Raw genomic sequence first — 11,395 nt, 5'->3', positions numbered from 1 at the left:
AGGAGAGGAGATTCTGGCTGAACAAGAAGAAACATCCTAAAAAGAGGAGCAGTTTTAGAGCTGAGCCAGTAAGTGAGAGTTCAGTCTCCATTTCACTGATTGTCCTAATGCAGTGGTGGGCAACCCGCGGCTTGCGAGCCACATGCGGCTCTTTACACCCTTTAATGCGGCTCTTCTGTGTGCCGGGTGCCCGCTCCCCTCCCTCCTCTCGGGCTTCGGAGGGAAGCTTCTGCAAAAGCCCGGGCGAGTGACAACCAATTTTGGTCCTATGACTGCAGAATGCTGCAAAATACCATAAATGCAGGCCAGTTGTTGAGTGTTTCAAATGTGATTGGAACACTCAACAAGGTGACCACAGTGTGTGTGTGTGTGTGTGTGTGTGAGTGAGACAGACAGACAGAGAGAGGAACAGAGAGAGGGAGTGAGGGAGGGAATCAGAGAGAGACTGACAGACAGACACACAGACACACACACAGACAGAGAGAGACAGAGAGGGGGAGGGAGGGAGAGAAAGATAGACAGACAGAGAGAGAGACACACACAGAGTGAGTGATTAAGTGAATGAGTGAGAGACAGACACACCCACATACACAGAGTGACAGAGAGAGAGGAAGGGAGGGGAGAGAGACAGAGGGAGAGACAGAGACAGACACACACACACACAGAGTGAGTGAGAGACAGACAGACACACACACACACAGAGTGACAGAGATGGGGGAGGGAGAAGAGAGAGACAGAGATACAGAGAGAGAGACAGACAGATAGACACCCAGAGAAAATGACAGAGGGAGACAGAGAGGGAGGGAGGGAGAGAGAGACAAAGAGCCAGAGAGAGAAAGAAAAAGAGAAAAAGAAAGAAAGTGGGAGAGAGAGATGAAATTAAAAACAACAACATACAAACCTGACTTACTCAAACTATCCAAGGAAATGCAAGGCCAATGTTCACATTAGTGGTTGTGACTTTGTCAGTCAATGTCAGGATGTAATTTTCTCTACATTGTAAGGCAAATTTTACGGAATTTAATGTTATCGATAAATAATATCGTTCTAAAGTTTTTGTTTTATTAGTTGTGTTATTTGTATCCTCTCGACCTATGTGGATACTTGCATGCAGAATATTCTCAATAAAAACTTATTGAAACTAAAAACAGTGTACCATCCTATGTATTTTCGGTTTTAAAAATGTGGCTCTCAAAGTAAATTTCAATCGTGGTTTTGGCGAGATTTGGCTCAGTTGAAAAAAAAGGTTGCCCACCACTGTCCTAATGCAAAGACAGCCATCAGTCAGAAAAACTGGGGTTCTGGCAGAGAGGAGCGGTTAGGCTAGATAGTCTCAGGGGTTCCTTCAAATTTATGAAGGTAAAATTCTAGATTGCTAATCATGGATTCTTGGTGCTCTCTGAGTTTGGTGGTTTTCTTTCATTAGCCAAACTAAATAACATCAGTTATTTAGCCATTCAGACCTGACCCCAACCCAACAATCTCCATTCTTAGTAGAATATGGTCCAAGTTATCTTAGGCCAGTGCTTCTCAAATAGTGGGGCGGGCCCCCCAAGGGGGGCGCGAGGCTCCGTAAAGGGGGGCTCAGCTCAAATTATTTTATATATTTTTGTTTTGCAGGTTAAAGTTTTTTTTAATATTGTGTTCCTTTAAATCCTGTGCTCCTTTAAATCTTTTCTGCTACAGTTAATAAAGCTATTCTTTGTTGTAAATTGATCCACATTTCTTTCTTTTTTTATTCTCTTATACGTTAATAAGGATACAGTGTTATGCAGAGGTGTACTTATAACAATTTTATAGACAAATGATACTATTTACAGTCGTGCGGGGGGGGGGGCGCGAAATGTTTTCTTCTTCCTAGGGGGGGCATGACAGAAAATAATTGAGAAGCACTGTCTTAGGCTAAGGGTAGTGAGCTTGTCGATCAGAAAGGTTGGCAGTTCAGCGCTTCTATGTTACATGTCCCAAGTTCTGCCAACCTAGCAGTTTGGAAACATGTAAAAATGCAAGTAGAAAAATAGGGACCACCTTGGTGGGGAGGTACAGCGTTCCATGTGTTTAGTCATGACCAACCAGCACAAATGAGGGGAACCTTTACCTTATCTTAGGCCAAAAGACCGTTGCTTTAAGCAGAAAAGCCACGAGAGAAAGATCTTTCTCATGCAGGTTAGATGTGAAGTTTGAAAGAGTTGATGTTCCTGCAGAGAGCTCAGGTGCTCCCTCGACGCTCCAACACCAACCGGTGTTCTTTTAATGTGCAGTCAAGACAAGCCTTTTCTATTTCTCTCGCTGGCTGGCGATGGAAGTAACACAAGACCTCTTGCCGCTCCTTCGGTATCTATCAAGAGGCCCCAGAATTTGGTTCAGCAGTTTGCAGAAAAAGGCAGAGAAGAGGGAGCTGGAGTTAGGAATCCAGAAGAAAGCCGGTTTCTGCTCTTCGTTTGCTCGGAGCGAGGATTCTTCTCCCGGAACCGAGGCGCCTTCGGCGGCCTGATCCTCTGCCAGGAGGACGGGGAAGGAGGCGCCTGATCGGGCGGTGCCTGGGGCTGGAGGAAGTTTTGCACTTGGGCTGCAGAGGGGGTGACAGAGTGGAGCGCCTGAGGGCGAGAGAGAGAGTGGAGCGCGGAGAGGAAAGGTTGGGTTGTAACCCATCCTGCTTCCAGCTCCCTTCACTCAGCCGCGCATCAGTTCCTTCCCTTCAGCCGCCCCGATCGCCGGCAGGATGGGCGGATCGAGCTCCAGTTTGCTGGACGACAGCAAGTGCACCTACATCCGAGGTACGGCGCCGAGCGTCCCTTCACTCGGCGCGCGTTTGCGCGGGCGAGTCCGATGCCAAAGTCGAGGTGGGGGGGGGGGGGAGAAGGAGCTTGGCCAAGCGGTCGGGAACGGTCGTGTGGCGGACGGGACTGTTTTGGCTAACAAGGAGCGACGCGCGGGAAAAGTTTGCGAAGCTGTCTCGCTCTGTGTTTGGGAACAACGGGCCTTGGGCGGCTGGGCGCTGACAGGAGTCGCCTGCAAACTTGCGAAGCGCTTTCAATGCTGCGCGCCGAGAAGAACGCGCTTTTTCCCGCACGGCCGCTACGGTCGTTCGCCGCGAGATAAACCACTTGCCACTCAACCGAACAGCTGTCGCCCCTCGTTTTCTTACGCGAAGGGCACGGCAACTGAAATCCGCTACAGCATACGTGGCGGCTGAGGCGCGTAAACGTGCGGGTAATTTCTCTTTGAACTTGTTGGGGTTTTGCTTCAAGTCACCCCGGACATGTGACTGAAAGGCTGAGCGTTGACTGCCCAACGGAGGCGAGCCACGTGTAGCGCAGTCCTATGCACTGCTAAAGCGTTAGGGAGTTCTGTACTGGTAGTTAACGAATGGGTCACACGTTGTATTTTAAAGATTTGCTCGGACAGAACAATAGAAAGTACAGCTGGTTAACTGGGAAGAGGGCTGCTGTTTTTACTGGAAGCTGATAAATTGGGAAATAATATTTAGGGGATGCAACAGCTGGGGGAAAACAGGAGAATGGGAATTGTGCTTGTTATGGGGGAAATATAGCTCTCATTTGTCATATTCTCCCCATGAAGGAAGCAATTGCTTCATGTCCAGGTCATGGTTGTCCCAGAAGTGCTTTTTTTTTTCAACTGGATTTTCTAGTTTTTCTTTGAAGAAGTTTCTCTTCTCATCCAAGAAGCTTCTTCAGCTGGGATGAACAATTTGCTTGTGATTTCCTGAGAGAAGAAAGGGATGTCAGTCAGTCATATAAAAAAGTTCCTGAACTTTTCAAAGGTGATTTTAGAAACGTTTGTCTAGATTCCAAATCTACAGGACTCTTTTGTTGATTATTGACTTAAGATGAATCTGCTCCTTAGGTTGATATCATTTGAAAAAGTATCCCACAGGCTCATAACATAAACATAAACACATTGGGAGAAGCAAAAAAGAGAGAAAGATCTTAAGTGGCTCTGAATGCAGGAATATCACCAAAACCTTCGGAGATCCTCCTAATTAGTCAAAGAGTTTGAGCAAACTGATAACGTTAGAAGAAGAAAAAACAGGAGTAGCAGAAAGGCCATTTCTTCTTGATTTGTATCCCATGATTTTATTGAGACGAGCAAGTACATGCAGCCATTATACTTAGTATTAGATTTTATGTGGTTCAGATTGTTCTATTGGGAATTGAACTTGTAGTCACTGTGCTTTATACAATTGAATTTGTATGTCACTATGCTTTTTACGCAATACAATGCAGCTAGCTTTATAAGTATTGTGTAAACCCACAGAGTAGAAACATGGAGTCTCTTCCATGATTATTGCGTTAGATGAATCTAATAAGATAAGATATAGCTTTATATCTCTAGTCCAGGAGTTCAAATAAGGATGGTGCATATTACTATAAATTATTCTGTAACATAATGTCAGAGTTGGAGTCTCTGTTACTAAAAGACAGGTGAACTGAATGAATCCCTCTGAGAGATTTGCCGAAACTCAGATCGTTTTAAAAAACTGACATTCTCATAAATTATTTCAGGTCCATAAAGAACTTAGAGGTATAACCTCCACCCAATAAATTCTGCTACAATTCCAGCAGAGCATGCTAAAAAAAAGCATTCAAAACTATTATTGCACAATTAATTCTAGATAGGGATACCAAACTAATTTTCTAAGATTATTGACTGAGTCTGGAAGACCTCCTTTGGCAAGGCTTTCATGAAATAGCTGTTACCAAACAACAGACAGAAGTTTATGTTGGTTCCCTGCCTAGTTGCTGAAAGAGATCTTTGTATATATGGAGATGCATATGTGAAAATAACACTCCTTTTATTCTTACATTTTAGAATTACAGGTAATCCTTGACTTATGACTACAGTTGAGCCCCAAAAATTTTATGGCCTTTATTTCTACAGTTGTTACCTGAGTCACTGCAGTTGTTAAGCTAGCAACATGGCTGTTAAGTGAATCTGGCTTCACCATTGTTTGTCAGAAGATCACAAAAGTTGATCACATGATCCCAGAAACTGCAACTGTCAAAAATGCGAGTCAGTTGCCAAGCGTTTGAATTCTGATCTCACGACCATGTGGATGCTGCAAAGGTCATAAGTGTGAAAAAGGGTCATAAGTCACTTTTTTCAATGCCGTTAGAACTTCAAACAGTCATTAAATGAAATATTGAGGACTACCTATATTATAAATTCAGTGCACACATTATTTGAAAAACCTAATTACAGCAGTCCTTTAAATTTGACCAGTCTGGAGGTAAGTTATGTCTTCTTAAGAGTACCAAAGGGATCAATGTCATGGCTATTGCATCTGGTTTGGGGGTGATTAACCAGGGACTGCACTGAAAACACATAGGGAAGCAGACAAAATAAAATGTTACGTTATTTCATTTCTCATAATTAATTAACTTGTGGATAAACAGTGTGGTCAGGCTTGTGAATGATAGTGATCCTCGCTTAAAAATTGTCAAAGGATTTGGAGTGAGATTTTAAAAGGGGGGGGATCAATTATTTAATGCAGACAAGAAATGATGCAAATTGAAATGAGTTGAAACATTTTTGCAATTGTTGTTATAATGTAACTCTCGGAAGTGATACAAAAGATGATTGAATATATTGATGATTGAATGTAAAAGCAAAAGGCTGCCAATGTTTATTCAAATTTTGATGTTTTTTCTTTTCTTTTTGGTTAAAGCTGTCAAAAATTTTCTACACCTATTTACCTTTTCCCCTAAAACATTTGTAAAAAACCAATAAAAATTTTACAATAAAAAAAAAGAAATGATGCAAATTGCAAGGCTAAAATCCTAATAATATCCTAAGAATAATAGAATAACAGAGTTGGAAGGGATTTTGGAGGTCTTCTAGACCAACCCCCTGCTCAAGCAAGAAACCCCAAACCATTTCAGACAAATGGTTGTCCAATCTCTTCTTAAAAACCTTCAGTGTTGGAGCACCCACAACTTCTGGAGGCACATTCCGCTGATTAATTGTTCTAACTGTCAGGAAATGTCTCCTTAGTTCATTAGAATATTATTTAGGCTCCTAAATAATTGGTGTTATCTGAGTTTGCTCAGTTATTGGTGTTATCTGAGTTTGCTTTTTTTGCAGATGTTTTATGATCAGGGTAGGGACATCTGATGAGGCACTAAAGATGTTTCATAGGTTAGTAATGTAATGTTTGCAAGAAAAGAACCAAGTTCAGAAACTCCAAGAACCCAACAAGCTACTGTATTCACCATAATAGAAATACCTTGCTGAAGACTCTGGAAGACAGCTAAGTACAATAGGACTTCTCATCTTTTTTTGCATACCTCTATTATATAAATTATGCCACTTATATCAATTACGTAAAAAGGGGAGATTTGAATAACTTATTTTGCACAGATATGATTATATATATATACACTGCTTTGGAGGAGTCATTATAAGGGAGTGTACCTATTCAGCACAATAAGTTGGTAGGGTAATGATACAAATGTGTAGGGAAAGAGATCAGGACAGGAGAAAGATAAACTTTTGTACAAATCACATTTAATAGATTAAATGTGATAACCAGTCCATCTTAGGGGTAATTTTACAGCTATTTAAATCTTTAAATTTAGGCCCCATTGAATTAACTTCATTCCACAGTAATCTCTTTATATCAGGCATGTCCAAAGTGCGCCCCGGGGACCAAATGTGGCCCTTTTTCAATTTTCAAGCGGCCCGCAACCTCTTCTCCCCACTGGAGTTATTTGTTTAGTCTTTCATAAAATACCATATTTTTCGAAGTATAAAGATGCATCTTTTTCCCCTCAAAAAAGAGGCTAAAAATCTGGGTGCATCTTATACATTGAATACAGCATTTTTTGCCTCCCAAAACTTCCCCCTTCACCAAAATGGCTGCGCATAGCCTTTAGGAGGTTTTCAGAGTGCTCCTGGGGGCTGTGGAGGGCATAAATGAGCAAAAAATGGCCCATTTTTTGCTCAACTTTGCCCCCCTAGCCCCCAGGAGCACTCTAGAAGCCTCTTAAAGGCTATTCATGCCCTTTTAAAAAAAAGGCCCATTTTCGTGAAAAATGGGCCATTTTTGGGAGAGTGCATTCGCATTTAATGTTAAGGGTTCAAAGAATGTCAGGCTGAATGATCGGCCCCACACATTTTCACCTCACCAAATCTGGCCCTCCTTGCAAAAAGTTTGGACACCCCTGCTTTATATTCATTGGATTTAAATAGTATTATTATCCCACGTTTCTCCCAGCTCAAAACTGCTTAATTTTTCTAAATTGTGTCTTTCTACTTGCTAGCCATTATTAAATTAATGGACAATGATACTTGTACTCTAACTGACTTTGGCTTACAGTGTAGGAAAATAGATGTTTACAGCAACTAATTGGCCGATGTAGCTGAACCTCAGTTAGTTCATAAGAAATACAGTGAAGTCATAGTGAGAATAGTTTTTCCCTTTTATACATATGTACAAATATTTATACACATACTGTATAATGTACATACTGTATATATTGAGGAATGTAGTACTTCTATTCAATACCTTATTTCTATCTGTCCTCAGGGCTGTAATAAATAAATTTAAATTTACATTTAGTTTTTCCTCAGATGTAACTTGTACTGAATGGAATCTGTAATATAGGGATAGATTTGTTTTCAGGAGCAAGCAACCAGATCCACAGTTTAAGCTGACAATGTCCTTGTATTGTCAGCTTTGGGGGTGTCAGTCCAGATCTCTTGTGGCTGCTCAGAGATTCAAGGCTAATGCCCATTTGAGTCCTCCTCCTGAGTCATTGGGCGTTTCAACAATTTGTGATCAAAGCATGCCAATTCAGTCAATAGTCATTGAAGAGTACAAAATACTAGTGAAGGCATTTGTGGAGATACTCATGCCTTGCATATACCCATACCCCACAATGCAAAGAACACTTAGATATATTTTTCACTTTACACATCTAAGCTTCATATGCTGTGACTAAGAAAATAATGGAGAGCCCTTATTATGACCTCCAGGACTACTAAATTGTCACCAGATTATGTGATCCATTTCTTTAAAATGTCTATAGCACTGTTCAGATGAATTCCAGGTTATTTTGCCTGTAAGCAAAGGGATGTGTTACTGCATAATTTTGGCAAGGTACAAAGCTGAACATTGAATGAAAGAAATGTATAGTATTTTGGCCAACAAAAACAGAGCTCTGTTGTCTGTGGACTCAAGATGGTGAAGAGGCTTATCTGAAACCTGGAGAAGGTGCCAATCTTTATAATCTACTGTATGTACAGAAATCAAATAAACACAATTTGTGCTTGCTTTTAAATGGGTGCTTAGAATAGGATCTGAAATTCATTCTAAGTAAATCCATTTATTTATTTGTCGATACGAAAAGTCGGCAGTTTGGTGGTTCGAATCCCTAGTGCTGCATAACAGAGTGAGCTCCATTACTTGTCCCAGCTTCTGCCAACCTAGCAGTTTGAAAGCATGTAAAAATGGAAGTAGAAAAATAGGGACCACCTTTGGTGAGAAGGTAATAGCATTCTATGCGCCTTCGGCATTTAATCATGTCAGCCACATGACCATGGAGACGTCTTTGGACAGCGCTGGCTCTTTGGCTTTGAAACAAAGATCAGCACCGCCCCCTAGAGTCAGGAATGACTAGCACATATGTGCGAGAGGACCCTTTACCTTTTAAGAAATAATATTTTCCCAGGACACCAGGTTTGGTAAATTATCTCTTAATACACCTGTTGGATCTCTTGTTGTATGATTCCAATAGTAAAAATCCATGCAGAGCACTCCTGAGGAAAAGAAAACATTTTCAATCAGTTGTCTAATTCATTCTAGCTTTTAAGAAGCAAAGCTCTGCAGTGGAAAACATGTTGATCACATTTTTTGCCTTCTAATGTATGTAACACATTGTGCTTTTTCAGCTTTGATTGAGAGCTGAGTTTGTCTTGGTATGCTGAATTTCAGAGATCAGTATATATGATAGTGAAGAATAATGTATAATATGAAGTCCTCAAATATTTACAAAACCAGAACAATAAAAATGGTAGACATGTCCCATTATCACATACTGGTGGAAATATAGTTTTTACTCCACATCTGTCTAATACCAGACTGATTCTTGTACATTTAGGCACCTTTCAGGTCTCCCCCCTTCCCCATTCCAATTCAGCTTTCCTAGATTAATACTTTTAAGCTCATTTCTTCTTTAGTCAGTCCTTCCTTACTATGTGCTGCTTCTATTTACTTGAAAGGAAAGTGAGGGATACATCCATAGGCAGTGTCAAAAGTCATGTCTGAGCAGCTGGTGTCTGAAATCCTGTTACGTAGGGTTCACGCATGGAGCTAAGCCATTGTTTAACCATCATTAACCTATAACTGACAGCTTTGCACAGCATGTTAAACTGGATTGTTTTACAGATCACATCAATGGTGAGTTGCAGGCGGTAAACCCCAGTATGGGCATACAGGTGCCTGCCTGGAGTACCGGGCGCTGGAGGGCCCACCTGCCCACCTGAGCTCCTTACCTGTATTTGAGCTGTTTGGCGCTTCCATGCACACGCAAGGAGCGCACAGCGCCTGTGTGACGCTCCACTGAGCCGCTGGAACGTTGCAGAGGCTCGCGGAGGCGTTGCAAGAGGTAAATATGCATGTGCGTTCATGTGGTGCATGCCAGGCCCCATTGCAACCGTACCGGTTGCAATGGGATCTGGAACCCACCACTGGACCACACTGCCTGGATTTGTACAGAATCTTAAACCCAAACTGGACAGATCACATCATGACAGATCACATTACAAAGGTCTAGGACGATTTCTCTGGACAGCAATGAGTTTCACTCTGCTGCTGAAAGTCTGTAGAGATTCTCAGTCATCCAGGTCACGGTTGTCCCAAAGGTGCTTTGTTCAGGAGGCAACTGGACTTTCTTGCTTTTTCTTTGAAGACGTTTCACTTCTCATCCAAGAAGCTTCTTCAGCTCTGACAGGAGCTCCTTCCATTCCCCACTATCTGTCAGAGCTGAAGAAGCTTCTTGGATGAAAAGCGAAATGTCTTCAAAGAAAAAAACAAGAAAGTCCAGTTGCCTCCTGAACAAAGCATCTTTGGGTCTGCGGCTGAAACTATTCATAGACTTGCATTGCAGAAGTGATTGGTTTTCATTTAATCAACAGGGATTCAACAGGGAATTTGGAGAAATCACAATGTGCTGTCTTTAACAGCTTTATTTTGTTTTTAAAATATTTGATGTCTTCCTCTCCTGAACAGAAAAATCAATCCTGTTTCAGGATTGTACCTATCTGTACCTGTCTCTGCTCTGATTGAAATCTGGGATTTCTGATTGTACAGTAATGTGTATCTGTGTGAAACACAAAGGCTGACTTGGTCTCCAAGTCGAGTGCCCCATCACAATGATGAGTATTCTGTTTTTAAAAAAGTACACTAGACGCATTCTAAATTACAGAAAGGAGCTGTTTGTTTGCTGACAGAAAAAAAACCCAGTGCATCTGATCTTATTCATGTATTATCAGAAAACTTGGGGCAAGCTGTAACTCTCCTGTAATTTAGACTTCGGAGGAAACCATAATCCTTAAATTATAACAGCAGATAAAATGCTAGGGTAGGGAGAAGCAATTTTCCACTCTTTTAAGATGCCTCTCTCCTGAATGTATCTGCAGAAAATTCTCAAAAGAAATTAAATAAATCTAGCAGAAATGAACTGTCTTTATTCTGCTTGATCTTCTGCTGCCAAATTTAAGCAGAAAGTTCCTTTTCTGGATAAATATTGGATAAGAAGCAGAAGCAAAGATTTTCAACTTCTCTTTTAATTGTTGCTATCCACAATGTTTTGTGAAAAAAGTAAACTTCGCAGGGATTTTTAAATAAGATTTGCAAAGCAAAGGCATTTTTTAAAATGCAGTTTGAAAATCAAGGGTTATAGGATGCATCTGGGATGAGGAGAAACCCTGCAAACCAAAGTTTTTTTTCATGTGAGGAATTTTAACTTGCATTATTTATTTTAGAAATCATACTTTTAAGGCTCTCCTTGAGATTATCAACTGTTCATTGAAATCGCCTATAATCCTAAAGAAGTAAATAAATAATAATTAACTTACTCTGAAGAAGTCAAAAGAAATTCAAAATCGACTTATACGTGCTGCGGGGTTGATTGGCTCCGAAATGTTAATGCAACAATGGCAATTTTTTGGGAGAAAACAGAATAACATTATTGCAGCTTAAAACATGCTATATGTTAAAGTTTTACGAAATCATACTGTGCATTGGTAGAAGTGGAAAAGTGATTCAATTTACAAGAATACTTAATGTTAATATGTGCGGGTGTTTTGGATTGAGAGGTTGGTCTGAATTATGCAGCCTCACAAGCCCATCACTAAAAATGTATTTAGAAAT

The 11,395-nt window shown here is 40.9% G+C and overlaps 1 protein-coding gene across 1 annotated transcript in view; it reads left to right on the top strand.

Moving 5' to 3' along the window:
• The first annotated feature begins 2,580 nt into the window (after nt 1–2,580).
• Nucleotides 2,581–11,395, top strand: part of NIBAN1 (niban apoptosis regulator 1) — a 55,632-nt gene continuing 46,817 nt past the window's right edge. Inside the window, exon 1 of the mRNA XM_081946850.1 lies at nt 2,581–2,777. Within this exon, the coding sequence (XP_081802976.1) occupies nt 2,723–2,777 (55 nt within the window). The 5' untranslated portion in view covers nt 2,581–2,722. The remainder of the gene's footprint in view (nt 2,778–11,395) is intronic.

The sequence above is a fragment of the Natrix helvetica genome (genome assembly GCF_964273705.1).
Source record: "Natrix helvetica genome assembly, chromosome: 3".
Taxonomy (NCBI): domain Eukaryota; kingdom Metazoa; phylum Chordata; class Lepidosauria; order Squamata; family Natricidae; genus Natrix; species Natrix helvetica.
Note: the sequence above shows the minus strand (reverse complement) of the source record. Positions and strands in the feature narration are given on the sequence as shown.